Below are 27,432 nucleotides of genomic sequence, written 5' to 3'. Positions count from 1 at the left end.
AAACATTAAAATAAAAGTAGATGGGATGCAATATATGTGGGGGGGGGGGAAGGGAGATGTGCAGAGGGGGCACATGGATCCCAAACTTTTAGCAGAGATTGGAACATATATCAATCCTGAGAGTTTCTTAATAATGTGAATCATTTCCTAAAATAGTTGAGGCTTAAATTTATGTACAAACGGTTCTATCTAAAGCTGGAAGAATCCCTGGGGCAAAATTACTATACAGGATTTTGAGAGATTAGGTTTATAACCAAGAGCCATGAGGATATTCATAAACTCTTTATTACCAGCCCTTGGATGCCTTTGCTGCTGCTGTTAAAACAACTCCACTGAGATTTCCTTACAAGGACTTAATGTTTCTGCATTGTCTCAGAGTGATACAAAGGTTATTCTTGCCCATCACCTTGAAGTCTTTCCAGTCAATTTGATAATCCACAGGTGATACTGTAACATTTTTTTTTGCAGTCATGACAATTTAGAAATAGGATATGATTTAAAACGTTTTTTTAAAAGTAAAATAGGGGCGCCTGGGTGGCTTAGTCGGTTGAGCATCGACTTCGGCTCAGGTCATGATCTCTCAGTCTGTGAGTTCAAGCCCCGCATCAGGCTCTGTGCTGACAGCTCAGAGCCTGGAGCCTGCTTCGGATTCTGTGTCTCCTTCTCTCTCTGCCCCTCCCCCACTCATTCTCTCTCTCTCTCTCTCTCTCAAAAATAAACATAAAAATTAAAAAAAAAAAATAAAGTAAAATAATCTGGAACTTCAATTACCACAATCATATTACCTGAAGTAAGAACTAAGCTTCCTCCAATATACTTGGTTTATAAGAACATAGAGTGACGTGCAGATCAGGCACACTTCTCCTGGGGAAATGAATACTTTTCACGTGGCCCCTCCCTTCTTTATTTCACAGGCCCTAAATCAGATCTTACCTTGCACTGAAAGTCAGATCCTTCATATTTCATACACCCTGAAGCTAATGTGGTTTCTCCTTGGTCATCTTCTTCTATGATGGCAAAGCAGTGCCCATTCGTTCTGAAAGAAAAAAAACCCAAAAACCAAAAAATATAACTTCACATTGAAGACATGATAAACTATCATATAATTTCAGTATTTTACATATATACGTTTTTGCTTTCTATTTGGTGATATTCAAAGAGCATACAGTTATTAGTAAAGTACAAAAACAGGACATTATCACTTTCATAACAGGGCGACAATAAACTGATGACACTCAGTTGTTCAGGGAATTTTTTTGGCTAGTAAGCCAATTCTTCAATGTCCCCAAACAATATGGAATAGAATTACATGATCATATATAAATGTGTTGAATAGTTAACATAAAATAAAGTAGGAAAATTAAAATGGTTATATAAATCAGAATTGGACTGGGAGCTCACTTGTATCAAAATAATATAAAATTAATTAAATATCACAATATCACACCTATCTTTCTGTAAAATATTTCGACCAATTTAGAATTACAAGATTTTGAGTGAGTTTGTTTTTTTTTTTTTTTTTTGGTAATCTCTAAATTTTCTACAGTAAGTATCAGTAAACTTTATGATAAAAAGATCATTAAATAAACTCAAAACATTAGACAAATACCAGATTCCAATCCTTCTATCTCCTTTAAAAAGCTGTATTACAACGTTAACTCTGAGAAAAGAAACATCAATCATTTAATAGTACTAAATGTTCCCATACAAAGAACAAGAAGTTTTTTGGCTCTTTGTAAAAGATATCATATAAAATTAAAGAAAAAAAAAAAAAACACGAAGACAATGTAAACAATTCTTAAAATAGCACTAAATTCAATCCTATTCCCATAACTTTAAGGACTACATAAAGTACTTACATGCATGTGTTATTAATAGCATCATCCGGGCAGTGTCCTGAGCAATAGCACTTTAAAAAAGGCAAAGTATCCTCTGGTGCTAAGGTTACTCCATTTTCTGATTTTTTCTGGTCAGAGTCTGATTTCATCCCAGTACCATGGAGCATACTGTCCAGATTCTGCCCTGTATTCAAGTATGAAATTTGTGAAAACATCATTTCCGAAAAGCTAATTCTTCCATTTCAATTTTCAATGAGAAATTTCTAAGCTTTCTTAGTGTGTAATTATTATGTAATGGCAGCTTTCTTATGTAATGGCAGCTAATGTGTTTAATTAAAAATACATTTCATTCAGGGATGCCTGGGTAGCTCAGTCGGTTGAGCGTCTAGCTTCGGCTCAGGTCATGAACTCGCCGTCTGTGGGTTTGAGCCCTGCATCGGGCTCTGTGCTGACAACTTGGAGCCTGGAGCCTGTTTCAGACTCTGTCTCCCTCTCTCTCTGTCCTCCCCTGCTCCCACTGTCTCTGTCTTTCAAAAATAAATAAACGTTAAAAAAATACATTTCGGGGCGCCTGGGTGGCGCAGTCGGTTAAGTGTCCGACTTCAGCCAGGTCACGATCTCGCGGTCCGTGAGTTCGAGCCCCGCGTCAGGCTCTGGGCTGATGGCTCAGAGCCTGGAGCCTGTTTCCAATTCTGTGTCTCCCTCTCTCTCTGCCCCTCCCCCATTCATGCTCTGTCTCTCTCTGTCCCAAAAATAAATAAACGTTAAAAAAAAAAAATTAAAAAAAAAATACATTTCATTCATACATTTAACATTTGTTAATAACCTATGATGCACAGAGTACTGCCCCAGGTATTGTTGGACATATGGAGAAGATTATGTCACAAGTTTTGCACCAGTGGAAGACAAGAGTGGCAGACATACAATATGGTCATAACCTACAAGAAAGGTACAAAATGGGAAATGGCTTCAGGGAAGGCTGAGATTATTTACAATTATTAAAAAATACACAAATTATGGGGCACCTGGGTGGCTCAGTTGGTTAAGCGTCTGACTCTTAATTTCAGCTCAGGTCATGATCTCAGGGTTTGTGAGATTGAGCCCTGTGTTGGGCTCTGCACTAGCAGAGAGGAGTCTGCTTGGGATTCTCCCTGTGCCTTTCTGTGCCTCCCCTACTCGCATGCTTTCTCTCTCAGGATAACTAAATAAACTTAAAAAAATATATATACAAATTATGGTTCTTAAGCTCTTTGTCTCAAAACTTGGGACTAGCTTAAAAACAGTAAGTGCTCTATTTGTGCCTCTATGCGGAAGTGGAGTTACTAAGCATCTTGCTTTGGACTTTAATTGCTTAAGTAAGGGTATTGTGAGAGCATGGGGACTAATCATATTATCTGGTGCCCTTTATCTGAAGGTCACTGGTTCGAATCTAGACTATGCTGCCAGAAACTGAAGGTTACTGCAGGGCAGTAGTTAGCTTATGAAAACAGAACTGTGTTTTTGCATTAGAGTCAAGTAGCCTCAAATGACAGATACTGTCATATTTGGTACTGAATCTTTCAGGCTGAAAGCAGAACAGAACTTCTTAAAATGTGTGAGTAATTCTTCCCTCCCTCTGAATCAGCTGAAATTGGCTAGCTTATTCCTTGGAGGATTGACCTCCAAGGAATAAAATGTAGAGCCAAACAGGTATAAAATATTAAGAGAACTGTGTATAAGCAACATTTCATTATAACGTTCAAGCATAATGTAGACTTGACTTAAAATGTAGCCATACTGGTGAGATGAAGAGAGAAAAAGTAACACATATGCACACATTTGATAACAGAAAGAGAATGTGCTGCTAATTAAGTTTTAGCGATTCCATGCCCAGAATTTTTTTTTTTTAATGTTTACTTATTTATCTTGAGAGAGAGTGAGAGTGGACAGGGAAAGGGGCAGAGAGAGGAGGGGAAAGAGAACCTCAAGCAGGATTGTGGGGCTCGATCCAACGAAGTCTTGAGATTATGACCTGAGACGAAATCAAGAATCACTTACCGAATGAGCCACCCAGGCGCCCCTCCATGCCTTGAATTTTAATAATCTTCATTTAATCCTTTAAACTGATAACAAAACTTAAAGACCTCATTTATGCTAGCAATGTCAACTGCAAAAATAAAAAAAGGGAGGGTAGTGGCCAGGAAAGGAAGAAATCCACTAGGCTAAAAACAAGGAGACCTGGATTGTGGTCTACTATTCTCCTACTGTGGTCGTACCACAGTTTAGTTCACTGGGTGATCACGGAGAAGCCACCACTTCTCCAGGCCTCATTTAGCGAATAAGACTCCAGGACTAGAGGACACCTGAAGTCTCTTAACCAGCTTTCAAACCCATCACAATAACAGAAGGAAGCATCCGTTTAACTATGGAGAAAAATGGTCAAATAATATACCACATGCAATTAATTTTCCAAAAATCTAATGATACACAGAGAAAGTGGTAGTGTTGTAGAAATGACACTGAAATAACAGTGAGAAGTTAAGGGTTCAACTCCCAAATATGTCCACAGGTGGTACTCTCTGAATCTCATTCTCTAGCTCTAAAAAACAGTAATAATAATTCCTTCCCAATTCACACCAAGAGGTTATATACAGAAGAAATGAATAGACAGTAAAGGGCTTAATTAAATACAAAATAAGGTACAAATGGAAATATTATTTATTTACAAAGATTGTACTGTACTTAAAGATCACGGATACCTAGACTATGCAAAGTTCTATGATGGTTAATACACACAATTTCCCAAACACTATCTGAATTTAGGAAATAAAAATCCTAATTATAATAATTTGCATTTGGAACTTATATTACCTCAGATATTTATTTAACAAAACACTAACTATAGGCCAGCTATGTGCAGGCAAGTTACTGAATGCTGGAAACTGATGGAGTCCTTGAGAAACTTGGAGGGCAGTGAAGGGGAGGGGCGGTAAGCACGCAGATAAACACAGTGTGAACAGGGATACAATACAAAGGTAAACAAAGGAAGGAGCCTGTAACACAAACTCAGCCTGGGTGTCAAAGGCAAGAAAAACTAAGCTGTATCTTAAAGTTATAAACTTTCCCAAAATAGAGGCCTAGATGCAAAGAAAAATAGGTAGCAACAGCTTCTCTGCACCACCTCTCTAGGTGACAGCGCCCATTCCCACAGTTTAAGCAAATCTGTTTATGGTTCCTAGATTTACCCTCTAGCTTTGACCTGCTTGTAAGTAATCTCAAAATTAGCTTGTCCAAAATGGAACTCTTGACTTTTCTCTTCAAACCTGTCTCCCCAAGTCTTTTGGCTCACTCTCCAAAATAGATCTCAAGTTTTTCCCATTTTTCTCCAGCTCACCTGCTATTACCTGGGCCCATCATGGCATGCTACTTCTGAGATAGGAATCTCCACACTGACCTCCCTATTTCTGTTCTTGGCCCCTCCAATCTATTTCCCATACAGGAACCAGAGTTATCTTATAAATCTGATCCGATCCTGTTCACTCCCCTGCTTAAAACCAATTAATGGCTCCATATGCACTCGGAATAAACTCCAACCTCCTTCACCATGCCTACTGCCAGCAGGATTTGGAACCTCTGTACCTCTCCAACATCAACTTATAGCACCTGTCCTCCACCATGCTCAGGCACGCGGGTCTTCCGTCAACTCCTAGAATTTGCCAATCTCTTTCAAGTCTTGCATTTACAATGGCATAAAATTATGGGGTCTGGGCTGGGCTGAAGCTCTAGGATGTATCTCAAAACAAACACACGCAAAAATTATTTAAAGTTTGCACGCTCTAGTGTAACAGCTCAGAAAAAAAAAAACACATATATATACGAATATGGAGACCAATAGCTAAAAGATACAAGTAACTACCTATAGGCACATTTACACCATGTTCCTTTGTCATTAATGGTAATTTTTGGCATCAATGATCTTACTACATTTTTTAAAATGTTTATTCATTCTGTGAGAGAAAGAGACAGAGCATGAGTAGGGGAGGGGCAGAGAGAGAGGCAGACACAGAATATGAAGCAGGCTTCAGGCTTTGAGCTGTTAGCACAGAGCCCGACGCAGGGCTTGAACCCATGAAAGGCAAGATTATGACCTGAGTCGAATTCAGACAGTTAACCAAATGAGCCACCCAGGCGCCCCTGACTTTACTGCATTTTTATTCCCGGCTAAATAATTTTTCTCACTTTCCTAGTAATCTATGGGTTTCCTTTGTACAAAGCACAGAAACTCCTCCCCTGTCCTTAAAGCAGAATGTCTAGAATAGGAATAATTAGAAAGCAAAAGGCAGGAGGGCTGCAGAGACCAATGGGACATCAATGCATTGCATGTATGAAGTAATCAGTAACAGTTCTCCTTAATCTATGTGCTACGGCGCATGAGTGCTGAAGGCTGCTTTCAAGTCGCCCTTCTGAATGGGAGTTTATACAGCACTCATCCTATTTCTTCTTCATCACTAAATACTGGGTGTGTCGGGCACTGACAATTTCTCCCTTAGCCACACACTGCTGGACCGTGAAGAGGCATATATGAATCTGATGGACAAGGCTATATACTACATACATACTATATGAGTGGCTGAGTGCAACATGTGGATAAACCTCTGGGTTATATGTATATACCCCTCTGAGCACGAATTGAGTATTTCTACCAACACCAGCACTTTTAGTATATGCATGAAAGAAGGGTATGTATGATGTTAGGTAGACAAATGTGGTACCCTGCAACAGATGCCATTAGTTGTTTTCTCCCCTCTACCTTGCTGGCAACACACACACACACCCCACACCCCTTTTTAAGTATTTGCTCCTCCTCCTGTGATTCAGAGAAGCATAGACCTACCCTCAGTAGAGACAATTATTTTGTCTAATCCAACAATTTCAGTTCCCTTCCCCTTGCCACTGTTTATACAAAAGCATAAATTAATTCTGGCCAATAAGGTTAGAAGGAAGTCTGCTGGGGAGGGGAAGGGAAGGGAAGGGGAGAGGTGTCTGAGGAAAGATTTCTTTACCAATTAAAAAGAGCCACGAGGAGGGTGCCTGGGTGGCTCAGTTGGTTAAGTGTCCAACTCTTGATTTCGGCTCAGGTCATGATCTCACGGTTCATGAGATCAAGCCCTGCATTGTACTGTGCGCTGACAGTGTGGAGTCTGCTTGGGATTCTCTCTTTCTCTCTTTTTGCTCCTTCCCTGCTCACGCTCGCTTGCTCTCTCTCAAAATAAATAAACTTCAACAACAACAAAAAAAGAGCCACGAGAGACATCCACTCCTCTTCTACTTGATGTTGTCAACCCTAATTTGCCACATCTGCATGTGACATCTGGCTCCACAGTAGCCACCTGTGGCCATGAAGTAAGTTAACCCAGGACTAAATTAATAGGTGGAGTACAACACTGTTGAAATAGAGAAAGAATGTGATGAGCCACAGAATTAACTTACCGAAGTTGCCCTACCTTCAGACTTCTCGTTTTGTGATACAACATTTTCCTTATTGTTTAAGCTATTTTGAATTGTTTTGTTTGTAACCTAAGACTGAAAACATCTTAAATGACAGAAGAGATAAAATCTGTCCCAGACTCTTTTAGTTGTCCAAAGGATATCTATTTTCCCTGTCTTCTCAGCTGACCAAACTCTGGTCTTGGGAAGCAATGGACTGAGATGAATCTGAGCTGACTATGACAGTCAGTCCTGTCTCTCAGTTTTCTAGTAGCCTTAGCAACTGTCTCAGTTTATCCAACAAAACAAGATAAAATCTGCCAGCAGAAGGTTAGTTTCTGGGGACAGTTTGCTTTCCTGAAGTAATGTCCAGTTGAGGTCAGCACTGAACCTTTCCCCATTTTTCCTTCCTCCAGTGTAGGTACAGAAGCCATTTTGTAACCATTAAGGAGAGGCCAAGAAAATTATAGATGTCAAACTTGACACCACTGAACTACTGAATGAACACCAGGAAATACCTACCATCTACATCAAAAATTATTTGTTCAAGTCACTGTTTGTGGAGTAATCAGTTACTTAAAGCTAAAATCCACTTCTAAAATGTGTGGCCAAGCCAAAAACAAGGACTAAATAGCTATTAGATGTTAATATCAAGTGACTCATTCTTCTGTTCCAACTTGAGTAACTTAATCGCAACGTAAAGCACTTTAATCTTAATCATAACATTTAATGTTCAAAAAATTCCTATTTACATCTAGGATCTGTGTTATTGGTTCTATTTTATAACAAGAAAACCAACATATGGAGAAATTTACTTTCCACAACTGACGCCCAAGTCAAAAGTAATTTCCACTAATAACCACTCTGCAATCCTTCTTAGAAATAGCATTAGAAATAATCCTCTAAGAAATAATATTTTCTTCTATGTTGGTTTAGTTCTTTTAAGACTGAAGTTTTTTTATGTTTATTTTTGAGAGAGAGAGAAAAAATGTGAGTCGGGAGAGGAGCAGAGATGCTGTCATGCTGTCGATGCGGGGCTTGGACTTACGAACCACGAGATCACTACCTGAGCTGAAGTCCGACTCTTAACCAACTGCACCACCAGGCGCCCCAAGACTAAATATTTTTATCTTATCATTTTTTTATACTGAAATTTATTGAACATTTTTTTTAATGTTTATTTATTCATTTTGAGACAGAGAAAGAAGGATAGTGAGAGGGAGACAGAGAATGCCAAGCAGGCTCCGCACTGTCAGCACAGAGCCCAACACAGGGCTTGATTTCACAAACCGTGAGATGAAGACCTGAGCTGAAATCAAGAGTCCCATGCTTAAATGACCGAGCCACCCAGGCATCCCTTTATCTTATCATTGGAACCAACTATCAAACTAATCTTTTTGAAAGGAAATGTAACAAATTTTGCTCTTCATCACAGAAATATAATTCTTATTGAGATTTTTTTATTTATGCCTGATAACTAAATATCAATTTATTTCATCTAATGAAAGTTTATTATAGAGCAACTTGAATCAGGGTAGGGAAAGAATTTTGTATCATATTGCCTGTGTGATCTATATAGATTTTTAGAAAATTTAACATCAAATACTGATTACCTGGGGGTAAGGTAGGAAATGTTATTATTAATTTAACTCATCTTCAAAACTATGACACTTTGGTTAATGCTGATCAACAAGACATACAACAAGAGCTGTTAAAATAAAGGTGTTTTATTAAATAATTTGGTATTTCACACACAAAAAAGTGGCTTTTGGAAGTGGGCTGTGTTCTGAGCAAGAAAATAATAAAGATATTAATTACACCTATGACAAAATATGGAGAACCTCTAGATTTTATTTTTATATTCACTCTTTAAAACGAAAATGTTAAAAAAAAATTGTGCTCTTAATAGTATCTCTTGTTGGTAGATATTAAACTTTGTCGCTGTGAATGAAGAAACATTATGAAAAAACGATCTGTGAAGACAAACTTAAATGAAGATGCCTAATAACTTTACTCTAAAATCCTTTTGCAAAGTAGTACTATCTCTTCAGTATGGAATAATGTCCTAATTAAACCATACAGGAAAAAGCCCACGTGCAAATATAGCCCATATGACCCGCAGAGTCATGACAATAATTTCCTGTTTGGGAGTTACAAGCAGTGAACACAAAATTACAATGTTGTTAGTAAGTAAAACTTTGAGTATTCTATGAAAAAATTTTAGTATTAGCACACGCAAGTGCAACTTACCATTCTGAAGATTTTTAATGACAAAATGATTTTTTTAAATTATTTACATTTATCCCTTATTGTATTTTAAAGAGGACAGGAATTTGAAAAATTAAGTCTTCAGTTTCTACTACCTGTGTCTTAGTCTTACTAGGTCAGATACTTTATTTTATACTTTATCTCATTTAATCCTCACAAGACTTAATATTGCACATCATAATACAGATGTGCAATGTTACACATTATCTATGTTACAGATAAGAGAATAGGTTCTGAGAAGCTAAGATTTTACAAATACTTGAAAATGTTTCTATCACAGTCAAGTTCAAAATTACCTGGCATGTATTTGTTCTGTGCCTCACTCTTTGCCTCTTTATTTAAAAGCTATGCTGGCATATTAGCCTAACTGTTCAAAAAGGGACATCAGTTGAAAGATCAACTGCAAGAATGAGTGTTTCAAATATAGAAATAAATTACTAAAAAATATAAGATTACTTAAAAAAACACTGATTTACCTTGAACATAAGAAGTGATGAATAGATAGGCTCCCAATAATCTGATGTAAATATACAGCTGAGTCATTGTTCAGTTTTAATGTTTCCTGTATACTGTGACCTCTAATAACTGGTCTTGTTAGGTCGCTAATTTTAATTACTCTTATTCAAAGAGATTTTCTTGTAAAAGGTCTCAATCACTTGACAATGACTCCAACTTCCACTGCTTTCTCTTGACTCCTGAAAGATAAAAATTAAAAAAAAGGTAATGAATATAACTGAATTCTGGAAAGTTTCAAAACTAAGAGAGAAAAACAAATGCTCAAACATACCTTTAAATGATGAAATACATTTTTAAAGATTAAAGCTATCTTTATTTACAACAACAACAGTAAAAAGGCACTGTAGTTCAGAAACTTAAATAATTCAGTAATAGGTTGCCACCATTCCTGATCTTAGATTAACCACAGATAAAATAAATACACTAAATAATCCCAATAGTCTTTTCTGGCTGCTCTAAAGTAATTGTTTTACTACTAACAAGAACATTTCTAAATATACTAAGAATAAAGCAGGAAAATTTAACTTTAAAATACGAAGCTATTGGGGCACCTGGGTGGCTTAGTCGGTTAAGCATCTGCCTTTGGCTTAAGTCATGATCTCACAGTTCAGTTCGTGAGTTTGAGCCCCACACATCGGGCTCTCTGCTGTGCATGCAGAGCCCGCTTCAGATCCTGTTCCCCCCCTCTCTGCCCCTACCCGGCTTGTGGGCTTGTACACAAGTGCTTGTGCACACATGCTCCTTCTCTCTCCCTCTCCCTTTCCCTCTCCCTCTCCCTCCTCCTCCCTCTCTCTCTCTCTCTCTCTCTCAAATAAAAATAAATAAAAACTTTAAAACACGAAGATATTCATCAAAATCTTTCAAATCCTAGTAGATGTGACAAAAACACCTCAAATCTTTATAATAACTCATTCTATAGAAAAAAAGCCTACCAAGATAATCATACATATTTTTTTTTTTCAACGTTTATTTATTTTTGGGACAGAGAAAGACAGAGCATGAACGGGGGAGGGTCAGAGAGAGAGGGAGACACAGAATAGGAAACAGGCTCCAGGCTCCGAGCCATCAGCCCAGAGCCTGACGCGGGGCTCGAACTCACAGACCGCAAGATCGTGACCTGGCTGAAGTCGAACGCTTAACCGACTGCGCCACCCAGGCGCCCCGATAATCATACATATTAAAATATGCAGTGTGTGTCATCATTAAAACAAATATATCTTAAAATTATTTTCCTAAAATATTGCAAATCTGACTTCACTAGTATAAAATTGAGTTTTTAGGATGGATGATGTGAAACATTACCTCCCCAGTTAAGGTTTGGTTATTATAAAATAGTTAAATAGGTAACAAAAAAAGCCACACTAGTTTGTTTATAGACAAATATAATTCTGTTTTTCCTCCCATCCTATTGGTCCCAGCAATTTGATTTTACTGATTTCAGCCTAAACTATTCCTGAATGAAAAATATTTTATTTATGATGCAATTACTCCTGGCGTGATTTCTACCATAAATAACCTGAACTTTCTATTTTATCAACCTAAGAATTTTCCACTTTAATTGGCTCTCCAAAGACACTGACAGGATTGAGGAAGTAAGGTTTACAGAGTGTCAATTATATTGTGTATTTTACATATGGCTTACTTCCAAAATCTCTGCCATTTCTCACTTCTCTACTATGAAATTAAACTGCTTCCCATCTTCAGAAGTGCTGAGAGTGTAGGGTGTAAAGTGTAAAATAATTACAGAACAACATCTACACTATGACTTAATTGCATTTCTTGGGAAAACTCCCTTCTTGAAATTATACAATTGTGATTCTAGGGATGCTTGTTTCAGGTTTCAAAGTCAAAAGACGTTTGCAGTGTAACTCCAACCGTGATCTCTCTCCATACTTCCATTTACCTATTAAATGTCTCTGCTAGGATTACACACCACGCATCTAAATCAAATGTATTAACTTTGCTTCCAACCCTCTAGGCCTGCCTCCTCCTCCTCCACTTGTTATCACAGAGGGTGGCACCATCTCTTCAGTCACCCAGGCCAAAAGTCCTGACATCACTTCTGCCTCTCGCACTAGCTCTACTGCCTCCATATTTTCACTCACTTATTCACTCACTCCCTCACCTACCCACCCACCAACAGCACTTTCTGAGTGCATATGACAAGTGCAAGGTACTAGAATACAAATACGAATATGACCATCTCTGCTTCAAGGAGCTCACAGTCTTGGACAGGACACTGACTGCTATGACTGGTTCCATATTTCAGTGCTACTGTTTTTCCTCATCAATTTATTTAAAGATAGTATGTGGTCTAGCCTCACTACAGGGACAACCAAGGCACCTTGCAAAGCAGCCGGTGAGGCTCTAAGCACCTGCCACTTTCAGTCCCTTTCATAGGCAGGGAATTACGTGTGATTTCAAATACAGAAAATAAATATGAGACCTGTGACTGTTATCTGTGGGCACAAGTTCGAATCCTGATCTGCCGAAAATAAGTAACCTAACCTCTCTGGGTGAGTTTCTTTATCTGTAAAACTAAAATTACATTATTAACTCATAATTATTTTAAGAACTAAATGAGGTAATAGCTAACACACAGTCACCTCTAATTACGTACCAGTACCATTATAAATGCTTTGAATATATTAGTATTAATTTATCAAATCATCACAACCACCTTATCAGGTAGGTGCAAGTATTATTTTAATTTCACAGCTGAGGAAACTGAGGCAAGCAGAGTTTAAGAAATTTATCAAAGATCATACAATTGGTAAGTGGCAGGGCTCCAATTCTAATCAAGGAGATCTGATTCCAGAGTCCACGTGTTACCTACTACCCTAGACTGCCCTGCTGGATATTTTATGTGCATTATACAACGTAAATTATACATCATGAAGCCTGGTATGGAAGAGGTGCTCAATAAGTTTCCTCCCCTCATACAGGTTTATACATGGCACAGGAAGTAACAGGTATGATCTATGCCACTCCCAACTTCAAGAAATTCTGATAGCCTAAAACCCTGCAATAACTTGTATGGAGAACAGCCAACAGCCAAGGGAAGGCTAAAGGTAAAATGGCTTCAATTGCCTCAGCTGTAATCCAACAATCGGAAGCCTTAATCTTTAAAAGTAAAATAATGGGTTTCAGCTGACTACCAGCTCCATATGCATCAGCACTTATGACAACTGCTAAGACATAAAGGCAATATTATCAAGCAGGCCTAGAAGCACACTGCTGTAATCAAAGAGGGTCACCACCTTACTTTATTCCACCTGATCAGGCCCCTTCAACACTTTAGAGAAGAATGACAGGAATGCAAAGGATAGGGAAATAACTACACTTGAGATACAACTCAAAGAAGGCGGGGGTGGGGGGTGGGGTCTTTGCTCACAGAATATCAAAGGAACAAAGTGTGAATGCACCTCTGTCAAGGACAGACAAGCTGGAAAGGAGACTACACCAAGTAAGTGATTCATCGGGTTCCTTCTAACTCTGAAGTCTCACAGGAATGGTGTTCTTGTCACTGACTATTAACTTATTTCCTAAGTATTTATTAAGTACCTATTACATACATGATTCTGTATTAGACACTGAGAATATACTGATGAGGGCAAAATGGACCCAGCCTTCATGGAGTTCATAGTCATTAAACAAGACAATTAAGACAGGCACTGAACAAGACAGTACAAAGCATATGTAATCATAACTTGTGGTAAGTGTGAGGAAAGAAAAGTGCCAGGTCCTAGAGAGGAATGGGGTAGGGACTTATTCTCATCTGGAGAGACTAAGGGAAGCCATGCTCAAAAGTAACATTCAAGGTGAGATCTAGAGAATAAAAGAGTTAGCCAGATAAAGAAATGGGGGTGAATTCTAGGCATAAGGAACAGCCTGTGCAAAGATCTTGAGGCAGAAAGGAGCAATGGAACAATGATATTTCTGAAATGGTGAAAATAAGGGATAGTTGGTAGCACGGGGGTCTGAAGAAACAAGAGAGACAAGGACCAGATCAGGCAAGGGCAGATGAAGGATTTGGGCTTTAAATCCAAGTGGGATGGGAAGGCAATTACCTGGTTTCTATGTAATGGACTGGAGGGGACAAAAGCAGAAGCTAACAGAACAGTAAGGACAGTGTAGTAGTCAGGAGAAAGACAATGGTGGTTAAGATTTGGGTGGTGGTGGTACAGTGGGTGGATACTTCACCAACAGACTTGGTAGGGCTTAGTAATGAATTAGATGTGGGGATAAGGGAGAGTGAGGGGTCAAAGAAGATCTCTACATTTCCGGCATGAGCAATTACTGAGATGAGGACAAGTGGATTTTGAAAGGAATGAGGGGAAGAGATCAAGGGTTCAATTTTAGACATTGGAGATTACCCAAAGGGAAATGTCTAATGGACACCTGGTCCTGAAGCTTAAAGGACACACTTGGTATTGAAGATATAAATCTATTACGTCAATAGCACAGAGGTATTTGAAGCTATGGCTCTGAATGAGATGGCCTTCTAAGAATGAAAAGAGAAGAGGGTCCCAGAACACCAATGTTTGTTTAAAAACTGGATTAATAAATGCATTAAAACCACAGGGGCGCCTGGGTGGCTCGTCGGTTCAGTGTCCGACTTTGGCTCTGGTCATGATCTCAAGATTCACGGGTTTGAGCCTTGCGTCCGGCTCTGTACTGACAGCTCAGAGCCTAGGGCCTGCTTTTGGATTCTGTGTCTCCCTCTCTCTCTGCCCCTCCCCTGCTCATACTCTGTCTCTCTCTGTCTCAAAAATAAATACATTTAAATAAATAAATAAATAAATAAATAAATAAAAGCACTGAAACCATATACATTTATTTGTCATTCAGTGATAAAATAAGTTCATGGTCCAGGATCTATCCTGTGCAATATTAACATAGTGTAGATTAGCACAGCTGGAATATAAACTACTATTCACAAGTGGTATGTTTTCACAGGTCAAAAAAAAAAAAATCTACCAAAAAACCATTGTGGTGATCTAAAATAAGTCTAGAAATGCTCTGACAGTACCTTCAATAGGTGGAGCCTAATTCCATGCCTAGAATTCCCACTGGTCTTAATGAGTCACTGTTAACAAATAAAATGAGATGGAAACAACAGGGTATGACTTCTGAGGCTGGATCATAAAAGGCATTTCAGATTCCTCCTTGTTCTTTCTTGAAATACCCACTTTGAGGGAAGCTAGCTGCCATGTCATAAGGACACTCAACTCAAGCAACCTTACAGAGAAGGCCCCGCAGCAAGGAGCCAAGGCCTCCTGTTGACAGCATGTGAGTGAGCTACCTTGCACATAGACCTGGCAGCTTCACAGGTACAATTCATGAGACCCTACACTAGACCCAGCCGGCTAAGCCCCTGGTGGATTCCAGACCCTCAGAAAATGTAGCAGATGATAAATGGTTGTTTGAAGCTGCTAGGTTTTGGCATAATTTGTTGAGCAGCAACAGAAAACACTCACTGCTATATAACACAATCATTATGAGAAATTTGCTGAAATAATAAAAAGCCTAATCACTGTAAGTTATTGTGCAGCCAAACAAAAAACAGAAAAGTCTGGGAAGCATAATCAAATCAGAGCATAACAATGAAAGTATAAGATAGTTACAATGCCCAAAGAACTGGTTAATGTAAGTAACATCCATCTTTCTTTCAAAGGAGTAATCAAAAGTATGTTCTTTGTTTTAAAATTATCTCAACAAGTAAGGTTCATTTTCGTGGGAAGAAAACAGTCCCTGGTTCTACTCTATATACTGTTAAACACGTGCTCTTTTCCTTAGCCACAAAATGGGAATGATATTACTAACCCAAACAAGTTAGCAACGTGTCTCAGTATTAACCATTTGATAAATAACAAATGTCTGTTTTATTGTTGTAATTACTATTATTCATAATATAAATACTGATGACCTTCCCTTTATTTGTCCCACCATATTAACTGTTTCTGTAATCACGATATAACAAAACAGTAACCATAGTTTGCAACCATTCTTGAAACAGGGTATTTTATCATTCGAACATCTGAAAATAATATATTTTTTAAATTCCTAGAACGATTTGCTGGAATTTTTATATTAAAATTTAAAATATCTAATCTTGCCAAGCTAAGGATATAAGAAAATGCAGATATTTGAAATGTGACATGATCAAAATTTCTAAATGATGCTGGTGTTTAACAGTTATTTTAAAATATTTAGTCCAAATAGGCATCTAGATACATTTACTCTCCTTTGCTATACACACAGACTGGTGCCGTTTCTTCTTCAGGAAAATAAAACTAAGGCAAATTATTCAATAAAATATAAATAATTTCTTTTTAAATAAAAAGTTATAAAGCTTTGCAAACAGGAAGAACCAACAGTTCAATCAGAATTTAAAAAAAAAAACAAAACAAAACAGGAAAAGGCTGAAGTCAGCTGAAAAAACAGACTAAAGTCATTCTTTCCTCTTCCCGTTAAGCCCCCCACCCTTAATTTTTACTTTCTAGTAGTGAGGTTTGGGAATTTTCAACAAGCTGGCCAGCTGCCAATTCCATAAAGTAGTGAGGAGAAAACTCCCCCTTCCAGGGGTCCCTCCCCCTAAGGCAGCTCCAGGCGCCTGGTCTGACAAGCTTTCTGAGAAGGACTAGACTCACTGCAGACTTTCTGGCTCCACAGCCATTGTTTGCATGGCTGCTGTGCTCCTTATCCAGAGCTTGGATTAGCATAAGAATATTGTCTTTTCTCTTAACGAGCAACCCATCCATTCCTTGCCCATTTCTAACCTCTACCCCCATCAATTCCTAAGCTAATATATACACATGCAACCGTAGTATCACCATTCACGGTTATTTTTATATCAGTGTAAAAAACAATCTCACCCAAATCTAAACATAAACCCTTAAGAAAATAACATGCTTAAATAAATAGTTATATAAGTGTATCTGTGGTAATACACAGGAATCTCACCAAAAAGCCTGCCTTGGAGGCTATGCTGTGAGAATTTGTGATGAGTGAGACATTCATAATAAGGTCTTTTGGAAAGTCTTACTAAATTCCAAGCTACAGTCGGGATAGAGAAGTTCCACTTTACAAAGACATTTCTAACTGCCATGTCTTCCAACACCTTGAGGTCACTAATTTCATCATCGCCACTGAAATTACTTCCTAACTAGACTTAACTTTTCCCCAAAGCTCAATTATTTATTCAAAGCAAATTTAACACTTTTAACCTTTGTATTCCTGCTTAATCATCTCCTCTTTATTCAAAACCTTTCACTTTCCTTCTGTGCCAAGAGACCATTCTCCCCAACACAAGTATGAATTCTTCCAGGAACAGAAAGGCAATTCAAACTAGGATGGTATTATACATTGGTGATGCATTTATATGCCTTACACCCTCACCAGGGGCCTCTATAGTAGATGCACAATAAATGCTTCTTGGTTTATGAAGTATTTTCCAAAACAGGAGATACTCTGTTTTCAACCATTCAACTTTATACTACAAATCCCCTAACTTAATGACTCTAGTTTTTCAGTTGGTTTCATTTTATTAAATGAAAAAGCTCACAAATAATTAGAACTAGATCATGCTATACACCAATCTTTGGCACATCCGCACTCAGAAGAGATTCTTACTGCCAGCTGTTAATTGAAATGGTCTGGGTGTTGTTCTGTCTCTCCTCTGGAATAAACACAAATGACCAAAAAAAAAACAAAAAAAAAAGTGAAGTGAATTAGTGGTTACAGAGATGCCCGGGAGGGACAGCGTTTGGTCACCCCGCAGGTGCATTAGAGGTAATGGTGAGCAATACTGTCTGCGTTTTCCGCACAGTATTTTTACACGGACAAAATCAGTATAATGTGGCAGTGAAGAGTTCAGGGTCTCGCATGAGACAGATCTAGGTCTTCTGTGCAGATTAAATGAGAGAAACTCAAATACTATTTAATGGTAACTTTATGTTACCATATCATCATCTTTATACTTTGCAAATTAGTTTTACGTGCATTATACCATCTGTATGGCCCTAACAGTGAGTAAAATTATTCCTACTTTGACAGAGAAAAGACAGGCTCAGAGAGCTAAAGCAACTTGCTGAATTTCAAATAGCTGGCAACTTGAAGGAACAACTAAAACCTGGGTCTTCGAACCCCAAAGGCTGTGTTTCATCCAGTTAGTACATGAGTAAGTACAAACAGGAAGTTATTTTTTATTGAGCCACGTGAGATTTTATTTCATCTTCACAACTCTACAAGGAAAAGGTGAAGCTCAGCAAAGTTAAGAAACTTGCCCAAGTGCACACAACCAGTAAGAGGCAAGTCTGCTGCTGACAAAGCCCAAATTCCACTTGTTACTGCAAAGTCAGGAGCTGGTAGGTAATGAGAAAAAAAGAGAAACCAGTATGCCTCTTATTACACACCACTGCTTTTCAGAAAGAAAAAAAAAATCTCAGTACTCAGCTCTGTGATACTGAGCTGGGTCTTTGACCAGCTGGCTCCCTGACAGGCTCAGCCGACAAGGGAACCAGGGGAACAGAGAAAGCTGGAAGAGGGACTTCCTTCTTCCCAACTTCGCTGTTCCCACCATCTACTTGATTCACACCCTCCACACAGGCGGCAGAAGTAGGTTCCAGGTTTCAGCTTCCTTCCACACTCCCAGAACCAGCCCCAGGGCCCCCATTCAGACTCACTGGTGCCTGCACTCCAAGATCTGAGTGCCAGCTCCTCAAGACCTATGCTCTGAGCTCCTGAGGTGCCAGCAGCAGCCGGGCTCTTAGCTGCCTCCCCAGGGACACACTTTCTCCTCTAGGTTCTGAAAACTCAGTCTCCTAGGGGTGGTATCTGCTTCCACAATGACCATTTCTGCTTAATCCCAGTGTTCCTTTAGCTTTTTTCAATTCTCTAATACCTGGGTAGTCAATTCCCTATACCAAATTCTTCCTGTGAAAACAGCCAGTATGGTTTCAGGGCTCCTGACTGGGCCCTGATCGATACAAATACTTCCAGAAGACATATCTCAGAGAGTAACTGACTATACACGCACTACACACATATTTTCTATGTATTCACTTCATCAAAGAGGAACCAACAACATAGCTAATATTTCCTAAGTGCTATAAAGTGTGTTTTAATATATATTCAAAGAGATCGAAGATATTTTGACCCCAGGAATGAATTCTTCTAGACTCATTACATTTCAATTTTTCTCCCACAAATAATTATAACCCATCGAAGTTAGATATTTGTTCAGGATTGGCTAGGCTTTCTATTCTAACCTATGTGACCCCAAATCAAAATGCTTGAAGAATACCAAAATTTTGGCATCAAAGCAGATTTTTCTTTTCCTTAAGCAACACTACATGTAATCAAAGACTTTCCTGAGTTAACTCAATCAATCCCTCTGGCCAAAAAATTAATTCAAATGCTAAATCAATCTTTTTTAAAAAAAATTTTTGAGAGAGAGAGAGAAAGAGAGAGCAAGCGCAAAAGCTGGGGGAGCAGCAGAGAGATAAGGAGGAAGAGAATCCCAAGCAGGCTCCGTACTGTCAGTGCAGAGCCTACTGTGGGGCTCCAACCCATGAACCGTGAGTTCTTGACCTTAGCTGAAATCAAGACTCAGATGCTTAACCGACTGAACCACCAGGTGCCCCTAAATCAATCTTTAAGTGGAATATAACCAACTTCCAGAACAAGGAAAGAAAAAATCAAGCAGAACTTCAAAAATAACAACCAAAAGCCCCCGTCTATATTTCACTCAGGAAACCAAATCATGCCCTCAGTATGAAACAACACCCTTTCAAAAACAGTCACGAGTTTCTGCAAATGTGTCCCTTCCTAAGAAGATCTGGAAATATGCGAGTGACTTTTTGGTTGGTGACAAGGGACCAAAATAGAAAATGCAATTCAATGTGCAGGGACGATTCCTTAAAGAATCGGTTCAACCCAATGTCCATAGTCCTCCCCTTGTTGAGAAATATGGATTCTTGACTAAATGACCTGACTATCATTTTTCATTATTATCTGAAGGCTCCTCTGCGGTTCTCGATGTTTAAGAAGCAACAGCACTAGACCTCTAAGAAGAAAAATTATCTTGATCAAACTAACCTCTGAATGCAATTTTACTTTACTGTTTTTTCTTCTCACTTGACCACTTAAAAAAAAAAATTATCGTCTTGCTGTATTAACCACAGTGCTTACACAATGTAAAAACGATTGAAAAATCAACCGACATTTCTTCTCCACTTTATTCTCTACTTACAAATTTTTTTTAAAAAAATTCAGAGCACACAGGTTCCCCTGAAGCTCAGGAGTACAGGCGTCCCAGGCTCGGCCACTTGGCATATTCTATCCCCCCACGCTACAAGGAGAGCTCGTCTAATACTAGGACTCAGGACTGTGGCTGTGCCTGCAGAGACACAGTCACTCTTTCAGACTGAACATGCATAAGAAAACAGCAGCCCAAGAGGCTTTTGGCAGCTATGATGGGACTCGGAGGGGAACCAGAAGGCAGAGCCAGGACACGAAAAGAAGCCAGGTCCTTAGAGTGGTCAGTGAGCAGCAACCTTGCCTGAAGCCTGAATTACTCAGGCACTTGTCAGTTTACAGTCAATAAATTCTCTTTATTTTTTTAGGTCAGAGAGAGTCAGTTTTTCCGTTACAACCAAAAACATTCTAGTTGATAGGAAGGCTTAAGGGAAAGGCACACTTGAATATTCTGGGTTAGCATAAAATCAGTAATTCTGAATAAACTCAACAACAACAGAGACTGGTGTGAGAAAGAGTTACTTTAAAGATAGCTCAAGCAGTATACAAATTTACTTAAAAACGTGACCAGCAGCTACATAAAGAGAAACTCTTACTCCCCAAATCTACTAGCCCCTCAGTCTTTCCCATGTCGGCTAACAGCCTCTCTACTTTCCAAGTTTCCCAGGCCTAAAATCTTGGGACTCATTCTTCACCACTCCTTCCTTCTTTCTCATATTCCATACCCTATCTGTCAGCAAATCCTGCTCGTTCTACCTTCAAAATATACCCAAAACAGATGCGCTTCTCACTACCTCTCTCTAGTCCAGGCCACCAACACTGTTTACCTGGATTACTGAGACAGCCTCCTAACTGGTCTCCCTGCTTGAACCCTTGCCCACCTACAGTATATTGTCAACACAGCAGAGTGGTGACAGGAAGCATGTTAGGTCACATCACTCCCCTGTTCACGCACAGTATGGGCTGACGTCTCCAATGGCCCACAGGACCCCAGTTCCTCCACTCCAACTGCGCTGCGCGCCCCCCGTCCCAGGACACGCCAGGCCTGGCCCTGCTGCAGGACAACTTGATGTCCGTGGGTCCCGCCACCCAGAGCGTTCCCCCCCCCCCCCCCCGCCCCGCCAGACATCTGTATGAGTTGATACCTTACCTCTTCCAAGGATTTACTCAAATATCTCGTTCTTATTGACAGTGTTGGTGTTCACCCCTGGCACTCATATCCTCCTTCCCAGATTTATATCTGTTTTTTCTCTTCAGCACTTGTCACCCTATAATTCGATATACACTTTACGAATTATCTCGCTTACTGCTTGCTACCTGCTCCAGAATGTACGCCCCACATGGGCAAGGGTGTTAGTCTATTTTTTCACTCTGTATTGCCAGCACCAAGAAGAGTGTCTGGCCAGCACCAAGAAGAGCTGGTACTCAGTATTTGCTGAGGGAATGACTCAAATACAGCAGAAAGAATGAAAACATTATGCCAATTTCTTTTATATACAAATGAAACCTTCTCAAAAGGGCTGTACTCTGGATAAACTATTCCATTTCCTTATCTCAACACAACTGAAATGATACAAAAACCACACCACTTCCTTCTGCTCACTTTGAGCCCTGACGTGTGTCAAGATCCTGTGGGGAAAATTTTCCACTGTTTTCACTGCATATACTCAAGTCTGAGATATAAATTAAAAGGTCTTAAGAAAGTCTTGTATAAGTAAACGTAACTTCTCAGGATCTAAAATATTGCTTAAGGCAAACAATGGCTTGGGTATACTTCTGACAGTACCACATAGTTATAACAAGTTAAAGAACTGTGGAAATAATCACAGAGAAAGAGAAAACACAGCCCTTTCTTTCGTACAATGTGGTCTGACAAAGGGAACTGCAAACGGTCGAAGCTCGAGTGCAATACTTCAGTAAGCAGACACAGTAAGTTTCAAAGGCAATACTTACAAGTAAACTGCAGGTCACCAAAGGCCCTGAGTAAACCAGAAGGCGTTGCAATCAGATCATCCGTAATTCTTCCCTGTATTAAACCACAAACTACAGAAAACTAAACCTTGTGAACCAGTGGGTCTAAGAAAGAGCACCCTCGAGACTATAAATCCCGGTTTATTAACATGAAGCACCTGGAAATCCAGGAAGCGCTTCACCCTGCGGACGAACATTTAGGTTTTATTTTTGTTACTCTGTGTCAGAACATTGCTTCAGGTTAAAACATGCTGGTTCAGAGTAGTTTGCTGAAGAAGTTCTGTGGCGTGGGATGGACTTCCCCCCCCCCCCCCCCTTTTAGTATCTTTCAGCTGAGATACCTAGTTTAAATACTTATCAACTTATATTTTTATTTTAAAGAAAGTACTATAGGTAAGCACTGTCTTCAGGTCAGGCGGCCTCTGAGTTAATTTGAATTCTGCCTTAGGTGCCTAGCTGATCCTGACGAATTCACTTCCCTCTGTGGGCCCTGGTTTCCTTATCTGTAAAATAATGCCATGAAGTCTTCCACATCTCAATCCTGTGAGTCTATGAACTGTGCTCACTCAATATAGTACTTCAAAGATTTAACCTAAGAATTACCTAGATGTTACTGTATATACCTGCAACTAATAGAACACTGTATGTGAACTGCACTGGATTTACCACCACGGCTTAAAAAAAAGATTACCTAGGTGCTGAGTAAAGCAGGGCAAAAACCATGAATTCACATCCCCTCCCTCTGAGGTAACCACTACTCTGAATGTGGTATTTAACACCCATGTCTTCGTAGGCTTTTGCTGTATATAATACATACCCCAAACAACACACAGCATTGCTTTGCCTATTTTTGAATCTTCTATAGCTGTATAAAAAACTGTATCATTCTATATGTGTATTTTTATATTTGCTTATTTTTCACTCAACATTGTGAGTGATTTCCACAATATTTTTGAATTTTTCATTCATTGTCATTGTTACATAGAGTGTTCATTCTATGAATACCTTACAGCTGTACTGATCCATTCTCCTGTTGATGATGTAAGTTGTTTCCATATTCTGGTATAAGCAGTGCTTATAATAAGCATAAGCATAGTAAGCAAAGCACCTGAATAGCTGCTTCTGCTGTTGCTGTTTGAGCAAATAAATCTGTAAGGCAGAATCCCAGAAGTAGGACCCTGGGTCCAATGGTAGTGCTGGTAGATATTTTGGTAACTTCCCTGGGACTGTGACATTTTGCACTTCCAAATACAAAACACTGATGTAAGGACAATGTTCAAATACTCCTAAAGGACACAGAATAAATGTTAACACATGGAAAGACATTATATTATGTATAGAAAGCCTCAATATCATGACTGTTCATTTTCCCTACATTAATTATAAATTTACTGATACTCTTTATCACATTAAAGTTCCATTCTCTTCTTAGTTTGCTAAGAGTTTTCATCATAAATGGGGTCAAATTTTATTGTGTTTTTTCTCCATCTACTGATATGATCACAGTGTTTTCCTCTTTCCATGTGTTAATGGATAAATTAATTAGTAACGATCCATATTAAAAGCTTTCTTAAAGAGTAAATAATCTGTGCTAGTATAAAAAAAATTTTGTTTTTACATTTATTTATTTTTGAGAAACAGAGTGAGACAAGGCATGAGCGGGGGAGGGGCAGAGAGAGAAGGAGACACAGAATCTGAAGCAGGCTCCAGGCTGTCAGCACAGAGCCTGATGCGGGGCTCGAACCCACGAACTGTGAGATCATGACCGGAGTCGAAGTCAGACGCTCAACTGACTGAGCCTCCCAGGTGCCCCAATGTGCTAGTTTTTAAAGATGTCCACAAATTCTTTCATATTCCTTTTTTCAAGAGGTGGGACCTAATTACTTTGAGTGTGTGCTGGACTGACAAACAGATGAAAGTGAAAGTGACCAAGTATGTGCTGACAGTAGGTCTTAAGAGGCAATGCAGCTTTCTCCTTGCTCTCTTTCTTGGGTCATTCACTCTGGGGTGAAGAACTGAGACGCCTTCTGCCAACAGCTGTAAGAGTGCACCATCTTGGAAGCAGATTCTCCCCCAGGAGAGCTTTCAGGTGAAGGTAGCCCCTGCTGGAATCCTAACTACAACCTCTTGAAACACTCTGAGCCCAAACCATCCAGTACACTACTTTTAAATTCATTTAAGTTTTTGTTGTTTCAAGTCCCTAAGTTTTGGGATAAATTGTTATGCAGCAATAAGTTACACACGATCCTTGGATTCCTGGGATAAATTCAATTTTGTCATTATTGAATAATAAATTGGTCTTTGTCCCTGGTTCCTAGAAGGGAACCTCTAAAGTAAATTTTTGGAATTTCCTGGGTAACAGGAGTGTCTTTGTTATGTATGAGCCTCACAGATCATACCTGAGTTTATGATTCAGGATGGGGCCTGGTCACCAAAAAGACCAACCATGTGATTATAGAGGATTGGGGCACTGAATCGGCCCCACCTCTGGGGAGGGGACAGGACTGAAGATTGAGTTCAATCATGTGGCCAATTGTTCAATCACGCCTACACAATGAAACGCCAATAAAAACACTGTACACCCTAGCTGAGATAAGTTTCCTGTAAACACACCAATGTGCCAGGAAGATGACATACCCTGATTCCAGGGGGACAGGAGGCCTCACCTTTGGAATTCTCACAGGCCTCATCCTATGTGTCTCTTCATTTGGCTGGTCCCAATATGTATCCTTTATAATAAAATGATCATTGTACATGTACCACTTTCTTGAATCCTGTGAGACATTTTAGTGAATCATTAAATAAAGTCTGAGGGGATCAGGGAATCCTCTGGGATTTGCAGTTCGTGAGAAGTCCAAACTTGTTAATGGCATCTCAAGAGAGGGCAGTCTTTTTTTTTGTTTGTTTTTTAAATGTTTCTTTATTTTTGAGAGAGAGTGAGCACGAGTGGGGGAGGGGCAGAAAGAGAAGGAGACAAAGAATCTGAAACAGGCTCCAGGCTCTTAGCTGTTAGCACACCACTCGATGTAAGGCTTGAACTCAAACTACGAGATAACGACCTGAGCCAAAGTCAGATGCTTAACCGACTGAGCCACCCAGGCATCCCACAAGTGAGGGCAGTCTTGTTGGGGGACTGTGCCCTTATACCTGATGCTGACGTTGGGTAAGTATTATCAGAATGGTACTGCAGTATTGTAGATATAATTATGTTTATTTTTTTTTTTTTATTTTATTTTTGAGACAGAGAGAGACAGAGCATGAGCAGGGGAGGGGCAGAGAGAGAGGGAGACACAGAATCCGAAGCAGGCTCCAGGCTCTGAGCTATCAGCACAGAGCCTGACGCAGGGCTTGAACTCACAGACTGTGAGATCATAACCTGAGCTGAAGTCGGACGCTCAACCGACTGAGCCACCCAGGTGCCCCGATATGATTATGTTTAAATATACTCTCGGATTTGTTTTGCTAGAATTTTGTTATGTTTTACATCTGTATTCATAAGCAAGACTGGCCTATCACATTATCCATGTCTGGTTTTGGTATAAAAGTTATACTAGCCACACAGAATAAGTTGAGGAACTTGCTTTATTTTGCTGTTCTCTGGATCAGTACGTATAAATTTGGACATATTTACCACTAGAATAGTTTGGTAGAATAGTTTGAGTTTGATAGAACTCAGTTTTAAAATCATCTGGGCCAATGTGGCACCTGGGTGGCTCTGTCAGTTGAGACTCCCAACTCTTGATTTCGGCTCAGGCGATGATCTCACGGGTCCATGGATTTGAGCCCCGCATCTGGCTCTGTGCAGACAGTATGGAGCCTGCTTGGGATTCTCTCTTTCCCTCTCTCTGGCCCTCTTCTGCTCACTGCCTTCTCTCTTCCTCTCTCAAAAGAAATAAAAACAAAGAAATAAAAATAAGATAAAATCATCTGGGCCAAGAGGTGCCTGGCTGGCTCACATAGTATAGCATGTGGCTCTTTTGATTTGGGGGTTGAGTTTGAGACCCACATTGGGTGTAGGGATTGCTTACAAATAAAATCTTTTAAATTTCTTTTAAGTTTATTTATTTATTTTGAGAGAGAGAAAGAGAGAATGAGAACGAGCATCGGAGCTGGGGACAGGTAGAGAGGGAGAGGGAGAGAGGGAGAGGGAGAGAGGGAGAGGGAGAGAGGGAGAGAAGGAGAGAGGGAGAGAGAGAGAGAGAGAGAGAGAATGAGAGAGAGAGAGAATCCCAAGCAGGCCTTATGCCACCAGTGCAAAGCCCGACATGGGGCTCAGTCTCATGAACTTTGAGATCATGACCTGAACTGAAATCAAGAGTCAGACGTTTAACCCACTGAGCCAGGCAGGTACCGCTATTAAGTTACTTTTTTCTTTTAATGTTTATTTTATTTATCTTGGGAAAGAGAGAGACAGCGAGCGAGCAGGGGAGGGGCAGAGAGAGGGAGAGAGAAAATCCTAAGCAGGCTCTGCTCTGTCAGCACAGAGCCCAATGTGGGGCTCAATCTCATGAATCATGAGATCATGACCTGAGCAGAAATTAAGACTCAGACACTTAACCAACTAAGCCACCCAGGCGCCCCTATTAAGTTACCTTTTAAAAAGAAAACTGTCATTTTATTTAAATTATAAAATTTATTGACATAAAGTATTCTCTTATTTTTAAAAAAATCTCTTCTGTATTTGAAGTCACGTGCCCCCCTGTTTACATACCCAATACTATTTGTGTTTTCTGGGTTTTTCTTGACCATTTAAATGACTTATTTTATCAGCCTTCTCAAGAACCAATTTTTGGCTTTTGTAATCCTTTCCTATATATCTTAAAATATAATTTAAAACCCCAATTCTATTACTTATTACGTAGAAGCTTGCATAAGCTTCTGTGACTCAGTCTTCTCATCTATAAAGTGAGAATAATAACTGTACTTACCCCACAAGGTTATAAAGATTAAATGAAATAATCCCTGTAAAGCACATGGAACAATACAAGGGCTAAATAGCAAGTGCTGGCTTTTATCTTCATCATCTGTTTACTTCTCTTGAGTTTATTCTGTTGTTCTTTTCCTAATTTAGGTTAGATGCTTAGCTTATTAATACTTTTAATTTTTTTAATTT

General features: G+C 39.4%; 1 protein-coding gene across 1 annotated transcript in view; it reads right to left on the bottom strand.

Moving 5' to 3' along the window:
* Nucleotides 1-27,432, bottom strand: part of BMPR1A (bone morphogenetic protein receptor type 1A) — a 138,756-nt gene that overhangs the window by 22,236 nt on the left and 89,088 nt on the right. The window contains exons 3-5 of the mRNA XM_047824390.1: nucleotides 10,049-10,267; nucleotides 1,860-2,022; nucleotides 934-1,036 (exon numbers count right to left, since the gene is read on the bottom strand). Of these exons, the coding sequence (XP_047680346.1) occupies nucleotides 934-1,036; nucleotides 1,860-2,022; nucleotides 10,049-10,115 (333 nt within the window). The 5' untranslated portion in view covers nucleotides 10,116-10,267. The remainder of the gene's footprint in view (nucleotides 1-933; nucleotides 1,037-1,859; nucleotides 2,023-10,048; nucleotides 10,268-27,432) is intronic.

Source organism: Prionailurus viverrinus, chromosome D2, assembly GCF_022837055.1.
Source record: "Prionailurus viverrinus isolate Anna chromosome D2, UM_Priviv_1.0, whole genome shotgun sequence".
Taxonomy (NCBI): Eukaryota; Metazoa; Chordata; class Mammalia; order Carnivora; family Felidae; genus Prionailurus; species Prionailurus viverrinus.
Note: the sequence above shows the minus strand (reverse complement) of the source record. Positions and strands in the feature narration are given on the sequence as shown.